The sequence below is a fragment of the Ammodytes marinus genome (assembly GCF_949987685.1).
Source record: "Ammodytes marinus genome assembly, chromosome: 14".
Classification (NCBI taxonomy): Eukaryota; Metazoa; Chordata; class Actinopteri; order Uranoscopiformes; family Ammodytidae; genus Ammodytes; species Ammodytes marinus.
In genome coordinates, this window is record NC_137218.1 from 12,156,625 (window position 1) to 12,177,206 (window position 20,582).

Consider the following 20,582-nt stretch of genomic DNA (forward strand, 5'->3'; position numbering starts at 1 on the left):
GCGGCTGAGGTTGGATGCAGCCAGTGCGAGGTGCTGTGTGGATCAAAGAGGTGTTTGCCGTCGGATCTGTGCGTATACATTTAGGAGAGGAACCTGGCGAAGAAGAGGGCAACAAGATAGGAGAAAGGACAATGCTGTTTTATATCGTCTTTGGAGAGAGAGAAAAAAAACCAAGTCTTCGGTCGTAGCCTAGAGGATGCCGCATAGATTTAATAGCATAATAGTCACGGCTAGTCTTTTTGATCATTTCCATCGTTATTTTGGATTCAGCCCTCGTACAGGGACATCTCGTCCGACCTCGGCAGCGGGTATTTCAGGGATACATTACAGCTTACTGTACATGTGTCTTATACCATAAGGCCTACACTAAGCTGCTTTTGATGTTCTGATAGGCTAGGCCTACTTTGATTTATTTATTTAAATCCGTTCTTAGAACAAATATCGTGCGGCTCATCCGGATGCTTTCGACTGCATAACCTATTAAACGACTTCCCTGGATGTGACTGTCTTATATGCACTTGGCCGCCGCATGAATTCTCTCACCGGATCCTCGCCGGTGTACGCTGCTGCTGCTATCCCCCAACCCCCCCTCCTCTTGCTCCTGCTCAGACGGCCGATCATCGCAGAGGGCACTACCCTCCTCCTCCTCCTCCTCCTCCTCCTCTCTGCTGCTAAAGACATTTTGATCAGCGTCCTCCCCGGTTACCCCCGCCCGGACTCCAGCACCATCACCCCGCCGCCTGCATCCTCGTCCACTGCCACCACCGGCACCACCAGCACCTGCTCTTTCTCCTCAACATGTCGGGACAGTCTTTGACGGACAGGATCGCCGCCGCGCAGCACAGCATGACCGGCTCTGCCATCAGCAAAGCCGTGTGCAAGGCCACGACGCACGAAGTCAGCGGACCCAAGAAGAAACACCTTGACTGTAGGTTGCATACAATCAATACGACTGCTTACTGTATTAGATAGATAGCCTAGATAGCCTGCATGCAGCAACCCATACCAGCATCCTCACAAAGGACAGCTTGTATAAACAGCATCTATTAGGCTACCCCCCCCCCTACCCCCTCTCACCAACCTTTTCCTCTCTCTCTTTCTTTCTCTCTATCTCATCCGGCCCGGTTATGTTTGCAGCCTCTTTAATTGAGGCACCATTACATTCCCTTAGATACAAATGTGATTTTACGCAGCAAATGTTTAAGCATCCTCTGCAATGTGCCGGGACATTTTTAAATGCGAGCAGTAATGTCTGATTCAAGGCGATGGGGCAATCAGCCAGGTGCCATCTGCGTGCCCGCGTCATCCAGGGGAAATAGGCCACTCTGCTACGGGCTAATCATATTGCAACCAGCCGCTATACAATGTTGCATAGGCCTATCCATTATTAACGCCACTGTCAGCGGCGGCGCTGCATCCTCTGGAGACACTTCAGAGGAGATAGCCTACAGAGCGTGTGCGTTATCCTCAGCCTAACATTTTGTTCTCCAACATGTCCATTGCTTCGCGTTCAAGTTCACAGTCAGCGTCCTCTGCTGCATTATTATCATTAATGAATGTGTTGTCGCTGTCAGTCCCGGGGTGCACACCGAGTTTGTACACTGTGTGAGGCTTCCGCCGGTGGTGTTAAGAAATGAGTCGTTTGAACAGAGCAATTATGTTGTCAGTGTAGGTTCTTTTATCTCCACATTGTGGCTAATTACCCCGTGTGTGTGTGTGTGTGTGTGTGTGTGTGTGTGTGTGTGTGTGTGTGTGTGTGTGTGTGTGTGTGTGTGTGTGTGTGTGTGCTTGCAAACTGCAGCAATTATGCACAAGCAGGTGATGCAAGAGGAGTCCTCACATGTATATTTCACTAGTGGCTTTTCGGCCTAACTATAATTACTTGACATGATCGATGGAGAGCTTGGGTGATCAATGGACTCGGACTCACAGGAGGTCAGTCCAACAGTTGGAAAAGACAGACAGAGACATATAGACAGACATACAGAAATACAGACGGACAGACAAAGACAAGAGAGGTTGAGTTGTTTGCAAAGATGGCTAATTCAGTCTTAGGGAGAAACAACAATAAGGGGCAAGGTTGCAAACAGCCCGCCCGAGAGTCACTCATCCAGCTACACACTCAAACCAGTCAGCCGGCAAGTTTGGCAGTGGATCAATCGGTCAGTCATGTGCACAGCAGAGGTGACACTGGGATCTCTGGGCTCTCATTGAAAGACACACTAAATTAGCACCTTATTATTCTACAAAGGCCACTAAAGCAGAAGAAAACCCAGTGAGAGTGAACTTTGTAAATGCACTTTTGCTGAAAAAGTCCTTTTGCGACTCTTGAATCACAATGTTGTGTAATAACAGCTGCGTTGATTCCCCTTATCCCAATGGTGACTTCCATTAAAAAGCAAATCATTTAGGATTTCACTATTGCAGCCACTTTAAAAAATAAAAATAAAAATCAACATTTTGACAATGACTGTGATCCCATTTTTAGTTTCTACAGAAAAACAAGCTGATTGATGACTGAAGAACATAATACTCAGTTAGGGAATCATTTATTTGTTGTTGTATTCACTACCGGCCCTGCAGTCATTAAACGGTAGCAGGTCGTCCACCTTCAGGGCCCGCCACGAGTCCGGAGTCTCTCAGAAACTAGTAAACGTCATGGAACTCAAGGTTGTAGAGTAGATAGTCCAAAAATAGAAGCGGAGAATTTACATGACAAATTTCCAATCCGCCAAATGGATTATAAAAAAGGTTTATGCCAGCCAGCGCTCTCAAGGACAATGAAGTTTCTCTCAGAGTGGATCCGTTTTTTCTTTCTGGTGGAGGCCGATACTTGAGGCGTTTTCCCTCTCTGATCCAGCTCGTATTCTCATCATTAGTGGGATAAAACAGCTCAGAAACTGTTGCCCTAGCCTCAATACAACCCTCTGCAAGCAGCTGGAATTGATTTTTTTTTAAGCTGAATGAATGTTTTTGTGCTTTAGCCATTCGGTTGCAGCTGTTCTAATAGACACATCTAGATTTTTTTTTAACAATACAACACCTTCTATTTCCTGCTAGAGGGGCCCCTTTGCTCAACCCAGGACATGATAAAGGCTTAACATACAGTACGACTCTGGAATATATGTTGAGTGCAGAGATTGCACTTTTAGGGTTAAGGGAAAGACGCATGAAGGAGATGCGTGTTGTGTGGATCTAATCCCTTGGTGGAGATATGTGTGCAAAGAATACAAAGGGAATAAGGAAATGGTCGAGGGCACTTCTACGAGTCGGATGTTATGTACAAGGTCAACCTCAGTTCGCAGAGTTCAGGCGTGTCTGACCCACGCTGTCTCTGACCACCATTGGGTTTGAGAGTGCATGTTTTCTCATTCAACCGGCCTGCTTTAACAGGGCCGTAAAAAGTGACAGACATTTGGTATGTACTTTGAGGTAATGGAAGAGTGCATAAAAGCCCTCAGCAGGACTGACACAAGCAAATGGAACACAATCAATGTGGGTTACAAAATAGGCTTAAGAAAAAAGAGGTTGTTAGCAGCACACACAAGATGCTTGTCAGTGGGGGTTTAACATAGGCTCGGTTTTCTTCTGTTTCTCCACCTGGGCCGGGATTCTGTCTGATTATAATAGACCTACAGTATTATATTATTGATCCGTACTTGACAGACACATTGGAAAGAAAAGATGAACAGCTGTGCCATTTTTTCTTGTCTTCAAATGCATCGCACGATAAATCAAATGCAATTTGGGACTGGTTGAAGCTATTCGGATGGAGCAAACCCAGATCCTATCTTCCTCTTTTTCTTATTTGTTATAGTGTCATGACCTTGACAGACTGGTTGGTGACATAAGCGGTCAATGTTTATTATTTACACCCCCCATAGCATGATGAGCATGACAGACGGAGTAATGGGATTTAGCTTTCACTAGGCAATATTCTGCATGGCTGAGATAGTAGAGAGTGGCGAGCGAAACCTGATTTATCACACGCACAATTGCAATGGGACAAAAAAATGATCTTCGGCCCCTGAACGCATCGTCAGTTGTGTTATTCAGCATATTAATGTTTTGGCTGTGTGTCATTATGACTGCAATAGTCATGTAGACATTTGCAAATATCAACTAAATGTGTTAAGAATAACCATGGGCCTTTTGCTCGTTGTTACCCACATTTTCTTTGGTCTTTTCAGCCAAATGAGGTTGGAAATAAGCTGCAGTGACAACATAATAACACATATACAATACACAGACACAGACACTTTTAAATTTCAATGCAATTTCAGATGCTGGAAATAACACCACTCCCTGCAGTCACACATAACCTACTTTAAAACACCTTGTTTTATATTCGATCCTAACTATAATACAAGGTTTGAAATGAACTGTTATTATGATTATTTTAATGTTTGTGCGCCAATGTCCTAAATCTTATTTGTAATTGTGTTATTATGGATGTACATTATTTGCTACGTGGACTGCGGGTTATCAATAATCCCATTTGGCAATCATACAGTCGATACTTCATCACATCCCTCTGGCTATCTACACTGCCACATGTTGATGATTAAATCCTATAGCTGATGTATTATATCACCCAGAGGAATACACAGAGATGTGGCCCTGGCATGGACATATTAGTCTGAACTAGCTCTATTAATTTGGTTCATTGCATTCAAGGATGAGTGCTTTTTCAGTACTCTGTGAAAATAAAAATATTAACTTTAAAGCTATGCAAGTGGCTCTATGAGACTGTGTTTAAACATATAGCTTTGTGCTAAATACGTACACATAAGCATGCTAACACACTCACAGTGACAGTGCTTACATGAAGACCATTCAGTCGTCTAGTGTTAAAGACAGACAGCTAACAACGTCCTTTAAAGACATATGAAATGAGGCTGTTTTTTTATATATATTTTTTAATATTTTTAAATAACAGAAAACAAATAATCACATAAATACTTTCAGCATTTATTCACTGACGTGTTTAAACTAACTGAAACAATAAATTAAAGCAAATATGCAAAAAACTGCAGCTACTCAATTTTAACTGCCTGTTAGCTCGTAATTAGTGGAATGTTAGCATTCAACAATTCTCAATGAAAATGAAATCTGCATAAATTCACAGAAGTCAACTTTACATTTGTTTTACTGACTAATATAATTATTGTACAGCACTTACATACATATCTAATATTGTCTTTACCAAGGAAGTACAAATGTAGTATTTTTCCACATACTGTATGTCACACTATGCTAACTGAGACCAATACATGCTAATGTTCAGCTCGTATAATGTTTCACTATGTAACTATATATACAGGCAACATGTGTTGGTCATCCATCAAATCGTAGTTGGGAAATGTTCAGTCCTAAAATTGCCAGAACTGTTTTGCATTTTGGTGCGTTTGTTAACTTTTGACAGGAGACATTAATTAGTCTGAATCAATATGGTCCAATTAATTATCGAGCCAGAAGGAAATTCACAAACAAACCATTAACGATGTTTAAAGCATTATTGGACGCTACCAGTTTTTGATATTAAGGCCGAGATATAATGAGGAAAGGGGACGCAAAATACAAATTCTTTATTATAAAAAATCAATACTGAGGGTTGTAGCCATTTTTATGCACTTCATAGTTTAAGTCAGATTTATAGCAGTCAAGTAGGCCTATATCTCTGTCATTCATAATCATCTGTTTTGCCCGTTAGCATTGCTGGATACTTTAATCCAAAATGTGTCGATTTTGGGAAAATTTGATGTGTTTGTATTGTTTTGGGCCAAATGATGTGGTTTTTCTGTCGAGTGATGAAATAACGAGTTAATTAATGAGTAAATGAAGACTAGAATCAATATTGTTACAGTACAGTTGAGGTTTTTCATATTAAAAAATAACTAGGATTGGAGCATTAGCTGCAGTGAATTGTGGATGCTCCTGGTGCCTTTGACATGAATTTAACATGTAACTGTGGGTATCGACTGAGAATACTTTGGTATCCAAGGCTTTGGCAGGCGAGGTAAAAAAAATAATCACAGCGCCTACAAATAAACCTTGATAACCTGTGATCCAGTGGAAGAAGCAGACCAAGGGTTTGCCTGGGAAGCCAGGCCTCTTGAGGTTTTGCTCTCAGTACCTCAGCGCTCACAGTCAATGCAAAGGCCTTTTTTCAATTAGTTCCTTCGCTTGTCTGAGGTGCTGCTTTTGTTGCCTGTTCTTTACTGTGCGTCGCTCATCTCTACAATTAAAGTCAAATATCGTCTTGTGTCATGATGTTTAGGTTTTAAACACATTAGAGTCAATGTTCACTGTAAAACAACAATACAAAATATTACTTGTCATTGCTGTAGCTGAATAACTTCATATCTATGTATTTGAAGAATATACAGTATACAATACATAAGGACACTTAAGAATAAGAATATTTCTGGCATTTAAATCTTAGTTCTTAGACTAAGAGTCAGTTAATCTCTGAGATTAAACTGAAATGCTGAACATACTTCACATTTTGATCTTAAACCGAAAAAATCCTTGAAGACTTTGGTGCATTGTTCCACCAAACTGACCTCCTTGTACATGTTTAGGGCATATGGTTGTGGATACAAAATTTAAAACATGCGAGGTCAGGAGGACAGATTTGACCTATCACATATGCTCTGTAAGAAAACGTATTACTCATAAATTGACATTTTTTTTAAAATTATGTATTCATTGAGTTAGTTGTGGTAGAATAAGATTGACCTCGTAATGTAACTTCCCATCTTCTGAGTGGAATTTTTATTGGCGTTTGAGTGGAGTATGTAGGTAGTGCCGTTGAATTGCAGCGACCAAATAGATTTTGCAATACGGTAGCACTGGTTCTAATTCATCTGCTTATACAGTCTTTCTATTATTAAATAATCATTTGTTCATTGATTTGTTTGCTGATATAGAGCGAGTCAAAAGTAATGCACGGGTCGATACGAGTGCATTCATCCTGGATGTTCACTCATTCCATTGATTTTTAATAACTCAACCTGTGAGTTCTCTAAGGTTATAAATTAGGATTTTGACAAGTGGTGCTTTTATTCACAGTGACTCCAAGTGAGTGAACGGGAAAGGGTTAGACTTGTCAAAGGACAGTCAAACCTGCATCTTTACCATTTTGCCACCCATTAATTATCTTTTACCGTTTACTCAGTTTGTTCAGATGTATTAATGTATTTTGTTTGTCTGTGTGTGTCCTCCAGACCTGATCCACTGCACCAATGAGCTCAACGTCAGCATCCCCCACCTGGCAGACACCCTGCTGGAGCGCACAGCCAGTAACAGCTGGATAGTGGTTTTCAAAGCGCTCATCACCACACATCACCTCATGATGTATGGCAACGAGGTGAGCTCAACATTTAGAGAAGGCAAAAATGATATATTTTTTAAAAATGTCTTCTTGACATTACGTGCTTGTTTGAATGAGGTCTAAAGACATTTTGAAGTCACAGAAGCTTTTTTTTTTTTTTTAAAGCGAGATAATTGAAAGCATGTTCACTGATGTATAGTGAGTTGAAAGTCACTCAAAGTTTTTTTCCTGGAAATCGGAAAAAAACCAAGACATAACCGTGTTAAAAATATGAATGAAACGTAAAATAGCGGTGTTCTTTCTCATAATCAGAATATCATGCTATTGATTGCTATGTTGTCAATAAATCAATCAATCTTGTTTGAAGGTACAGTTAATATGAAGGCAGCATACTGAGTCCTGGGTACCTGTATTCAACAAAATGTTTCTACTTTATTAGATTTATTTATTTCATTGACTAAATGATTGGTCTATTGCTGCGGAAAACATTTGACAGATTGATCAGTATAACATAATCACGAGTGGCTAGGTGACAAACTATAACCGTATCATCAGAGCAGTGCCCACCGCAGTTAATGACATTACCTGCACAATCTCAGGCTCCCACACAAACGAACACCATGGCGAGAGTAACCGTTATGTATGTTCATCTGTGAGGCTAGCTCCTGCTGTTGATCATTTGACATTTTGCTCTCCAGGTTGTAGCAATTTTTTCTCCCACTCTCGCAGCGAGTTCCTTTTGAAGCTTTATCTGCCACGTGTCCAACAAGGACAGATGAAGTATCCCGCTGACATTTTGACGGCTAACAGGACAACATCAAACTCACCACAGCGGCTCACACTGCAAGAGCAACAACCTAAACATCAAACATGACGTTAAATGTTGAATCTCACTCAGACTAGAGCGAGAGAGAGACGCTGCGGCAGTGATTACCCAAGCACCATGACCCTCTCAAAGTATTTCAACTACAGAGCCGTTTGCAACACGAGCAGTGACATGATGTTTTTGAAATATTGTAAAGTATGACAGTAAAACCGTGAGCTGCATGAATTGGCACCTTTTCTTCTGTAACTTAATGTATTTGTTAATAAATCAGAATGCTGTTATAGGATCATTGTAGACTATAAACCAATGGGACCTAATTTTAAAGAGGGAAGGCTCTTTTAAATTGGTAGTAGGGGAGGGTTCTGAATGTTTTTAATTGCTCAGATGTTTTGTCAATGCTCGTGCAAGATGAGCCAAAATTTGTGTGAGCAGCCGGAGTCAACGCTCAAATTAAATAGGGCCAACTTGGCAACCAAGAACAATAATAACATATTAAAAAGATGCATCAGTTGTTATGGTTTCTACGACAGAAATGTTGCAACACTGGGGTCTTCCAGCTGCTGCTTTATGAATATTCATATATTTTCGTCATGCTTCTCTGGCTGCTACTGGGGAATGTGATCTACTATTTTACTAGCTGCTGTAAAGTTTCCACGTCACAACTTTGAGTCAACAAACTCTTCCTCTGCAGAATTGCTTGTAAAGCTGCAACTCCTGCCGAGAAATTAACTCTTCACTTTGCTATTGTGTCAGGGAACAGCATCTGATAAGTCACTAACTCTTTCCACCCTGTCCCTTTTTTTCCATCAGAGATTGATGCAGTACCTTGCCTCCAGAAACACACTCTTCAACCTCAACAACTTTCTAGATAAGGCTGCACTACAAGGTGATTTAATGCCATTTGGCTAACTCAGCAGTGGTATACTAATAAAATTACTTTATGTTGGACTCCTTGGCTCTGTATACCTCTATCAATAAGTCCATTCCAGAGGTATTTTTTCAAAGGTAAACTGCGGTCAGGGATTGAAATATGTCTGATTGTTACCGAAAATAGACACATACAGTATGCTCAGTGACTAAAGTAAAGAAATTAATAAATACATAAGTGTAAAGGTAAGATGGTGCGAGTGCCTATTTGACACATCAGAGAAAAGCAGATTGCTAGGGAGAAGTTAGTCCATTTCATATGAAAGGGATTATACCTTCTTAACCTGGTTTGAAATTAGGCCAAGTTGAATGGTCTCTAACTGCAGCGCCCTCTCTCTGCCTCCCCCAGGATATAACATGTCAACTTTCATCAGACGCTACAGCCGCTACCTGAATGAAAAAGCAATGTCATACAGACTAGCAGCGGTGGACTTCACCAAGATGAAGAGAGGGTAACAAACTCAACACACACTATTGACAATACATGTCACCCAGACAGCATTAGGGGCTTTTTAACCAAAAAAAGGAGATGGGAATAGTATTTTCTACTTTTCAGCAAGACAGTTGTATACAATGTCTTTTTTTTAAAGCTCCACTTCAACTCTTTTCGAAATTGAGGCTATGCTATTTTTGAATAGAAATGCAGAATATAGAATAGAATTTGAAATGCTAAAAAAAAAATGCTAAATGCCAAATTACAAGTAGAAAATAGTCACAAAGTCTAGAAAGTGAAACGACTCAGAATGTCAAACTTTAATCTTTTTTAGCTATCAATTTAGCAGTTAACGTTAGCTACCATTGGATTGGATTGGATTGGATTGGATTTACTTTATTGATCCCCAATGGGGAAACTGGTTTGCTACAGTAGTCTGTACAAGATTGAACATACAATACAACACAGGAATATAATAACAACATAAAACAAGCATGAGCCCGTCATACCACAAAGAATCAAGGCTGTAGTGGATAAATCCCTGAGTGTAATGAACTGAACCCCTCTTTTAAGTTCTAAAAGTTATTTCCGTGTGTTGCATGCCTGTTTGTGTGCACGTGTTGTTGTTTGTTACCAGGGCTGAGGGCGTGATGCGCACCATGAACACAGAGAAGCTGATTAAGACTCTGCCCAACATTCAGAACCAGCTGGATGCACTGCTGGATTTCCAGGTAAACATCTCACTTACACAGGACTTGCATACAAATAAAAAAAGAACAAGTGTAGTAAGTGTGTTTCTTCTTTCCTGCAGCCTAACTCCAATGAGCTGACCAACGGGGTGATCAACACAGCCTTCATGTTGCTGTTTAAAGACTCCATACGGCTGTTTGCCGCTTACAACGAGGGGACAATCAACATGCTGGGTAAAACCACCAAACACTCTTTACAATTTACTCAGTAATCTGCCTATGATGTCGACACCAAAAGACTCGGACTCTGCTCAATCCTTCTTTAAAGGGAAATCAATTTGAATGCCTCTCACATTCTTATTAAAGACTATAAAGATCACTTTATTTTCTTTCATCCACTATTAAGCCAGTGAGGAATCATGGGCTTAGAACAGATGGTTTAAATTTCATTAAAGTATTCATTACATAATTGACCTTAATTGAGGTGCTTCAGCAGTGGTTATATCCTAACTGGGACTATGTGTGTGGAATTTTTTATTTTTTTTGATTGCGTACACTTTCAGTTTCTAACATTCTCATCTAGCACCTGAAGGGCCTCACATTAATCAAAATGAAGTATTTAAGAGTATTTTTTTCTTCTCATTTGTGAATAAATTGTTGATCTCATGCTGATTTCCCTATTCTGATATACAGAGAAATACTTTGACATGAAGAAGAACCAGTGCAAAGAAGCTCTGGAGATCTACAAGACTTTCCTCAACAGGATGACCAAACTGTCCGAGTTTCTCAAAGTGGCTGAGGTAACGTCTGTTGTCCTGCACACAGCTGAGCGCCGCTGGAGATGACGAGAATATCTGTCTGGAGCCAATCTCGACGGCGTCCTCTCTTTCTCCTTTAAACACCTCTCTGTATTATTTAACTAAAAAAAAAAATCTGTTTTATCAGACGAATTTGAACCTGAAAAGATGATAAAGTAATCCACATTAACCTGTTGAGATTCGCTCCAGACGTCTGGCACCCTTGGGATCTGATTTACGGTCATTTTTTTTTCTAGAAAAACCTAAAACAGACCGTAGATCAGCGTCCATGGGTTTCTTCTCCTTAATCTTCCAAGTTTTTTGTTTTATTGGTTTGCTTCTAGATTTTCTCCTGTTTCTGTCCTTCTCTTGCCCTGACTTGTGGTGGGGGTCTCACTCCACGACAGTGACTAATGGCTGAGTCTTATCAGAGAGCCACTCATGTAGAACTTCCAGTTGAGGGACCCCTCGCGTGCTGCCTGTTCACATGCCTGCACTGCATGCCCTAGCAAGCTGTTTTTCTATCACTATCTCCTGTCTCCTTCTTTATTTTTATTTTACTCCCCTTCTCTGGAAAAAATATATTTCTAATGGCTGGTTATCCAGCCCTTGCTAGGCGTCATGGTAAACATAAACAGTTTGATTATCACCCTGTAGAATGTGTAGCATTATCCCGTGCGCCATCTTTCAAAGGCTTTCTCTCTTGCTTGGTTTCGTTCCCATTTGGCAGAAGGTTTGGGGTGCAGCCGCTCGATCCAAAGACGAAAACAAAAAAACTGAAAAACAACAGACTAACGTTGACTTTACGAACCCATTCATTTTACCTGTCTAACAAAATGTGTGTTTGTCTGTTTGTGTGTCATCTGTGCCCCTCCCTTGTCCCTCTGTTCAAAGTCAACATTAGTTGTAGTGTCTTCCTTTTGGATGTTTTCTTACCTCACAGTCACGTGACCTGTTGTCTGCCCTCTCTGCCATGCCTGTTTCCATCAGTCGGTGTGCTCAGCATCCATTTCAAATCAGATCTCAGTGTGTGTGTGTGTGTGTACATATAAGTGTGTCAGTCCATATACTGTGTATATATCTATAAATATATACTATATAGGTGTTTGTAAGCGTGTGCATGCGCCCTCCTCCCCTACTCCTCTGTTGTCTTTTATTTGTTTTTTTCGTTTCCAGCCACTGCATGAAGTAATGAATGCTTGGGTTTGATTCTTCTTTCTTCCTCCTCCTCCTCTTCCTCCTTCACACGCCTCTTCCCTTTTTTTACTCTGTTGTTTTTTTTTGGTTATTTTTATTATTACATTTGGTTTATATTTTATTTTGCCTCCCCCCCTCACCCTCCCCTCCCTCCTTTTTTGTGACACAGCGAGTTGGGATAGATCAGGGCGACAGCCCCGATCTCACACAGGTCAGTCTACATCTCATCTCAATCAGTCAATCAATACGTCAGTCAACCAGTATTTAAATCCGTCAAGTCAATCCCATAATGCTTCATTCTAAACGCTCCCGTTCCCTACTCACCCTACAGACCTGCCCACACTGCAGCTGCCCCGTCCTCTCTTCTTCACTCTCCTTAACTCCTTCCCCTTTTTTCTCCTTTTCTCTCTGAAACAGAGTCTAAAATAACAATAAAATTAAGACCTGCAATTAGCCTTGAAGCACATTTTTGATAAACATTAGAGCAGGAATTTACTTTTTTTTTATCTGAGTCTTGCAGAACAAATTTAAGGTAAGATTTTGAGAGCAGCATTTACTGCAGCTGATTTACCAAAGTTTTTTTAACCTCTTTTTGCACATTTCTATTTTAGATGCCCCACCGGGTCTTAGTATGAAGTCTGAATTTTCACAGTGTAAATATCATTCGAAGGCTTATCATACAAATAAGTCGAACACAGCTTTGTGAAATAGTTTTTTTGCCCATATAAGCAAAGTTCAAATCATTTTCCCGAGAGAGATTATGTCTCTTTTGCGCTAGCTGTGGGGAGAGAAGCGAATGGTTTTATTAAATAGGTTTCTGCAAATATGACTTGGATAGGAGTACATAATGCCATCATAAGTACTGCATATCAGGCCAAAGGCCTCAAATGCACCTTATCCTTTTCAGTGGACAATTTATTGGATTTACAATGTGACCAAAACCAGGTAACCAACTGAAAAGGGCTGACTTTTTCAAATGAACTTCATGTCTGTAGTGCTTATGAAGACCTTATATGCCCGTATTCAACAACATAGTGACCCATGCCTATACTGAGCTCTAGATATGTGTCTGTTTTACTTTTTAAACCTTTAGCATATTCTAGATTTCTCTGACGAAGGATATCCAGATTTCGCATTTTTACTCTCTTTCCCACTTAAAATAAGTATATGAGAAATCTTTTCTTTGCTTGTTGTGTTTGCATTGTGTCCTCTGGTGCGGAAATGTAAGGCTCTAGATGAAAACCGTGGTATCACATGTGGTCCAAATGAACCCATCCATCCTTCTCATTTTTCCAATAAAGAGTGCTGGCAAGCTGCTCAATGTGTATACCTGGTTTTCACCAGACGTTTACATTTCTCAGAGTTAACTTCCTTGGCTTCCAGTGGGATGAGAATTTGTCACTAAGCATTGTTTACTTGCTGCCTGATTTCCAAACTAAAATGAATGAAAAATACGTTCATTTGACTTTTTTCAATCTAACAAGGAACCCAACAGTTAACTCTATATTTTTTTAGACTGTGATTTTCTTTTCGTATATGTGTGCGTAGGTGTGTGTGTGTGTGTATGTGTGTGTGTTTCTGAGAGTGTTTGTGCACTGCTGGCCTCTGCATGGGCTCTTCAGACGATTCAGAGATGTGTTTGTTGTGTTTCTACTCCGGAGCCCCCTGCAGTGACGATTGCTCTGCTGGCTCCTGACCTCTCAGTCCCCCACCCCCCGTGGACTCGCTTGCATGATCCAAGGCTGATAGTGTGCATGCTGGTCAACCAAACCTGATGAAACCAAATGCAAAAAAACAATGAAAAAACAAAGAGCTGCCGTAGAGTAGATAATGAGTCTGAGGATAATATCTCAATTTTTTGCTGCTGCTTGGTGTGTGTGCGTGTGCGTGTGTGTGTGTGTGTGTGTGTGTGTGTGTGTGTGTGTGTGTGTGTGTGTGTGTGTGTGTGTGTGTGTGTGTGTGATGAGGAGGTGAGGAGATGGGAGTGAGCGAAAGCAGTGTGTCCTATTTTGTCCACTCGGCTGATTAGAATAATGTAGTTGCGTCAACCCTCCCTACCCCCAAATTTACCCCCCTCCCCTCCCCTCAGGCCCCCAGCTCTCTCCTGGAGGCCCTGGAGCAGCATCTAGCCTCTCTGGATGGCAGGAAGCTCAAGGACCTCTCCATCGCCAGCAGGTACCATCAGATCACAAAGAAGCTCCCTTAGATCTGATGCTGCAGCCACTTAATACTACTACAACTACTGTCCCTACTGTTGCTACACATAGTTGATACTTACATTACAAAACAAACACAACTACCATTCTATAGCCACATTAGCAGCTCTGTGTGGGGCTGTAATTAGTGGTGTCTTGAGCTGAATGCTAATGTCAGTATGCAGAGAGGCTAATGTTTACCATTTTTCAGCATTTTAGTTTTGAGTGTTAAAATGCATACATTTGCTAAATAGAATTCAACACAAAGTAAAGCTGATGCAAACGTGTGTGTGTGTGTGTGTGTGTGTGTGTGTGTGTGTGTGTGTGTGTGTGTGTGTGTGTGTGTGTGTGTGTGTGTGTGTGTGTGTGTGTGTGTGTTGTGTCACCTATAGATCCAGCACCTTGTCCAGTGCAGTGTCCTCTCTCTCCAGCACTGGGATCTCTCTAAGCCGTATGGACGACAAGGCAGAAGACGACAGACTGCAGCAACACAAGGCGAGACAATATTTGAAGTCATTGCATGCACACACACGCACATAGACATTTACAGCAACAGTGCTGTACATAATGAAACCACAATATGATCATTGCTAGTGCACGTAGATTTTTGCGAAATTTGAGAAAAACATATTGAAATCACTTTAACTTGGGTGAACTGGGAAAACATTTTGTTCCAGTGTTTTTTGTTCTTCACGCTACTATTGAAGTTGAATAGACAAGTGAATTACGGCTGCTAGCGTACAGAGACTTAAAGTTAAGTCACTGTCTCCTACCCAGTGGATTTTTTTTAAAATCATCTGTGAAAAATAGATTTTCTTTTTCTTGAGGCACAGAGGATATACATATTCTTACAATGGCACTACCTATTATGAAAGATAACTGCCATCTTTGATTTATTGTTGCACCTTTCATGTGTGCTGCAGGGCAATTTACAAACCATGGAAATGTCATAATATACTGCTGATGCCTTCCATGCAGGAGGACGGTCATAAGGTTATTGACATTCAGACACCCAATGCATCACCCAGCACCCAGTCAGTGGGCAGTGCCAACAGCAGCGGAGGGGCAACAGATCTCCGATTCTCCAACTCACCCATTGTACCAATCAACAACCAGTGAGTCCGACATAAGTCCGGAACACTTAGAAATATGTCTTATGTATCTTGGCAAAAGAGCCTTTGGAACTGCAGTATTAAAGTTGAATTGTTTTCTGTTTTGTATGCAAACTACTGAATTATTATTTTTTTTGTTACAAAAGAGATTCAAGATTTCTGGTTTAAAGGGAAATAAAATGAGAAACAAGATCTCTTCTTAATTTTCCCTCCTGCAGTGTGCCAAACCTGACCAGTGAGCTGTTCACCCTGCAGCCTAACTACACCCCCATCCACACCACACACACTGTGCACAACAATAACAATGCCTGGGGAGGTAAGCTTGCACGCACAACCACACACACACACACACAGCCTTGTCAGAGAACGCTGTGAAAGTGATGCCCAGTCGCTTCATGCCCTTGACTCTTTTCCCCTTTCATGTTACCATGGTAACCTTTTGATGTCAGGTGACCTTCTTAAGCCAGCCCATCACACCCACATTCACAGCTCTGGAGCCCAATTGCACTCTGGGAAAATGCTGCCCAATGATTTGGACTCTTCATTAGCCAACCTCGTTGGCAGTGAGTAAACAGAATCTCTCTCCAGATAATCAGTCATCGATTCCATTTTTCCGTCTCTTGCTTTGTTACCATTTTTCAGCTGATGTTACTATTCTCTTTCATTTCTCTCAGACCTGCAGTTTGGGGGGATGCCAGCTAAGAAGTGAGTGGGTTTTCCATCATCTAATATTTACTCACGAGCAAATGATTCAGCTGTCTATTCAGTTGTCACAGTTCAAACCCTCGTATGATTCATGATTTCTCTTTCTGTTCTTCTGAATCATCGGTGCACCTGTAAATTATGTGTGTGTGTGTGTGTGTGTGTGTGTGTGTGCGTGTGTGCATCAGGCCAGAGCTCCAGTGGAGTCAGCTGGTAGAGAAGAAGCCAACGGGAGGAAATGGCTGGCAGTCAAAGACCATGTGCACCAGCAACTGGACCCACACAAGCCATCCCATGCAACATGCACCCATGCCCGTCCCCCAGATGGTGAGTTACATATTTTAAGTAACATTCACATCATTAAGATCTAGACGTTTTTAACAGCTATAACAGTCTTTTTTTAATAGCAGTGTGCCCCCCTCACACCCAGATTTGTTTTAATGATGGTTTTTATGTCGGTAATCGTTGGAGCTCTTAGGTCATGATAATGCTGTATATTTTCCGGCCTTTACTCAGAAAAACGGCGTTGGTAGTGGGTTGATGAAAGAAGATGCAGTTTGAGGCAGATGAGGAGGTCTTCAGGAACAATTCTTTTATTTACAACAAAACTCATCCTGCAGTCAAAACAAAGCCAATAAAAAGTTAAAGTATTTTAGCCAAATAACTAATAGAGGTACATGCACAAAACAAAAAGCTATGAAGAGTTCCTGTATACTAAAAGACCTATGAAAAGCTCCTGTATACTAAAAGACCTGTCTCTTCCTGAATTGTGGTGGCTTTTAATCTGCAAATCTAAGTGAGTTGATTGGTCCTTAGGTCAGTAAGCTCCACCTCGCCTAACTCCTGATTGGTGGACCCTAACTAGCTCTGACCTACACAGAGGACATCTGGGGTAATCATCACCTGAAGGTGCTATGCCATTTGGGGCCGGGAAGTCTGATTCAGTAACTTTAGGACAATCCTTTTAGCCAGGGGCCAATAAACTAGCCGTTAGATCTTCACCAAACTGTCCTAAATTGCCCCCACCAAGGACCTTCTCGGAGCCCTCTATTGTGTACAATTTGAATGATCTACAGATCAGCCTGCTGGCTTCCTCAACTTAAGCAATCCACGTTCCTATCCTGAACACACATATACCCACGAGAGCTGCTCCTCTCCTGATTATCAGTAATCTTAGAATGTGTCATAACAAAATACACTACAATAACTAAAGTTGAGTAAAGCAATGACACCTTAATGCGCTATCAGGAGAGAAAGGAAAAAATATAGCACATTAAAGCTACAAAACATCGGATTTAAAAATATGAACACACAAAAAGCACAGTGATATTTATGGCAGATAAAAAAGCTACAACAAATGAAAAATAAAACCAACATGACATTAAAGTCTTTATATTAAATAGATTCTGTAAAAGACCTTTTTGTCTGGAAAGCACTACTGCACTGAACCATCAGACATCTATTGAAGAGGTTTTTGTGAATTAACTCGGTGCCATCCATCATGTAGTCAATGAAGTCAGTTTCTCCTAATGACGCGACCAACCAATATACACTGCTGGCCAAATGTAACTTTGTGTTGCATTCGGGAGCAGTTTCGAAGGAGCTCCTAAAGTTGCCTCTGCGCTTCGTGCTCCACTCTAATTATCCAAATGTCTCTTCCATTCAATCTGGTCTCATCTTGCGCTGTATTCGACTGATTGACCCTTTAACTCAAAGCGTTCAGTTATTCTGCAAATGGCTCTGAAAGCCGGGGGCACGGCATGAATAGAAAGAAGAAGTCATTGGAACATGACAAATGGGCAAAGGTCGGGTGGATCTTTTAGGCACAACTTTTTTGGCGAAAAAGGCACCAGAGTATGGCTTTTATTGATGTCACTTTTCTCTTTTTGTGACTTCACAGAATGGGATGATCTATACTGGCTATGTAAGTACATTTCTTTAATTCTCCTCTGTTTGCATTCAATATTTAAGAATCTACTCGTGGCGCTTTTTATTCTCAGGCACTTCTGATGAGACATGAATCGTGACAGGAACGTCAGAATTACTTTTCTTATTGTTGTGTTGCCTTTCCATACTATAGATGCTTCATCCCTTTTGGTTAGTAGTACAGGCTGCCAATCCGCTACCTCTGTTCAGCTTTGTGCAATGTTGCACCTCTTGTTGTTGCTCAGACTGAGGTGTCTTACTACATGCAAATCTTTACCAAGTCAAAACATTTCTGTCTTTGTCTGTGGGGTTAACTTATCTTTGACATGAAGCTGACAGCAACAGCATCATGTTTTTGGAGTCAAGATTAGGACTGTAGCTCAGCCAGAAAGGATCCATCTTGTTCCTCTCCTTCTTCTGTTCAGGCTCCAGCACCAGTGGCTTTTCCTATGACATCACCCCAAGTGCCTATGTATGGAATGGTAAAGAACGGACCCCTCTTCCTATCTAGTTTCAGCAATACATTCATTAATCTTTTATTCTAATTCAGCTGCAACATATCTACTCTAAATCTTGAATATTTTCCCTCTTCACTCACCTTCCTCTGACCAGCTCCCCCCTCAGATGAGCCATCAGATGGGGGGCGTTCAAATGATGCCCCCGCAACCTGTCATGTACAACCAGCCTGTCCTGAGACCCACCAATCCTTTCGGACCCATCCCAGGCACACAGGTAACACACAGACAAATATACATCCATATATTAATACATACTGTATGCCACGCACTTGCCAGAGTTATATATGTAGGCCTACTGTAAGGCTGCAACCAGCAGCCGTTTAGCTTAGCTTAGCCAAGCATAAAAACTGGAAACGGGTTAACAGATGAGCTGGCTCTGTGAAATGTAAAGAACACAGTTTTTCAATACTAGAATGAGCTTTTTGTACAGAATAGAGATGTACCATGTGAATTAGTGCACTTTCGAGCTGCTGGCAGGCAGATATGTTTTTACCTTTGGCCAGAGTCAGGCGGGGTCATCTGATGTTCCAACAGCCCAATGGTCCCATAGTCCTATGTTCCTGAAATTGTAGTTGAAATTAGTTGTAGAAGTAAAGTATACTATATTTGACTTCATATCCAGAAGTAATTTTATTTCAACACCACACACTCCAGCTGAAGTGTTTTGTTTACACTTAAACTAAATACTTCAGCTATCTCTTGGGAAATCTTTCTCTCTCACACAGTTTATCTCTCAATGAAGAAGGGCATGTTAAGCAGAAAATAAAAATAAGTTGTGAGCAGAAAGAATCCTAATTTAAAGGGCTTAGAACTTAAAGAAAGTAGTTGCTCTGGAGCTTTTACCATCTATCTGGGGGTTTGTGAGCCATCCTTAACTATTAATTTGAAGTAGCTTCAAATGCTGTCCGATAATTTTTAAATTGACCAACGAGTGTGAAAGAAAAAGTGTTTTTCTTACAGAGTTAAAACCTAAATTGGTACGGCTACAAGACTATTCAGAGAAGAAGGAAGTGTATTTTAATCAATTATTCCAAACACAACAGAGTTATATAATTGCTTACTGAGCACTCGCTGCGCTTACTGAGAGGCTGTTTTCCTGGCACTGCGGCAGGTAATATGCTTGTCAATAGATGCCTGCACACTTGATGAGGTGTTTTGTTGAACTAAATTACTCTCCCCCTTTCCTCTGCAGATGCACTTCATGTAGGGATGATGTTGTAACCATGGCAGCAAAGCAGAGAGAAAGAAGGCAAGGGGAAAAAGAGAGAGAGAGAGGAAGAGAAAGAAAGAAGAAAAACAAATCCAGAACCAAATCCAGTGCTGGGGGGCAAGAAAGAAGAGGACAGAGAGGGAAAGGGAGGGGAGAGGAAGAAGGTGAAAGGGGACCAGATGATGGAGAAAAGAAGAAATGCTGATGTCTGTTTCCTAATCTCCTCTCCTTTTTCCATGTGGTTCCTAATCTCTCTTTCTTTGAATCTGTTATGCTGGGGCGCCAGAGGCTCCGCATCAAATCCCACTCATCCTCTGTTTGATTTGCCAATTACAAGAGAGATGATGACCTGCGATGACACTACCAAGACGGTCAGTCCCACAGAGGTGCAGAAGCTTGATAGAAACCGCTCCCTGACCCGAGAATTTTACCGTATAAATACAACTCAACCCACTTCCCACTCCACCCCACAACTGAACAAAACTCGGAGGACACCCATCTCTTTCTCTGATTGGATTGTTTGCTGGCACTTTACTCAATGTGAACTTTGCCAAGGGTGTATGTCTGTGTAGGTGATTTTAGCATCTTGTTCCGATTGGTCCCCCCCCCCCCCCCCCCCCGTTGCCAGTCATCCATCACCTTGATGTCAGATGTTATTGATTTGAGTGCGTGCGTGTCTCTTTTTCTACATTTCAATGTGCTGCATCAACATTA

At 41.3% G+C, this 20,582-nt stretch overlaps 1 protein-coding gene across 1 annotated transcript; it reads left to right on the forward strand.

The window, feature by feature from the left end:
* Window positions 1–798: 798 nt before the first annotated feature.
* Window positions 799–19,865, forward strand: LOC307260634 (phosphatidylinositol-binding clathrin assembly protein-like; the record flags this gene model as incomplete). Its single annotated transcript, XM_080040910.1, has 19 exons — window positions 799–928; window positions 7,230–7,372; window positions 8,973–9,048; window positions 9,439–9,541; window positions 10,160–10,253; window positions 10,334–10,445; window positions 10,905–11,011; window positions 12,375–12,416; window positions 14,295–14,380; window positions 14,793–14,895; window positions 15,379–15,515; window positions 15,731–15,828; window positions 15,962–16,075; window positions 16,187–16,217; window positions 16,403–16,541; window positions 18,115–18,138; window positions 18,566–18,622; window positions 18,753–18,872; window positions 19,851–19,865. 19 exons carry the CDS (start codon window positions 799–801, stop codon window positions 19,863–19,865), a joined length of 1,731 nt encoding a protein of 576 aa, XP_079897036.1.
* Window positions 19,866–20,582: the final 717 nt, after the last annotated feature.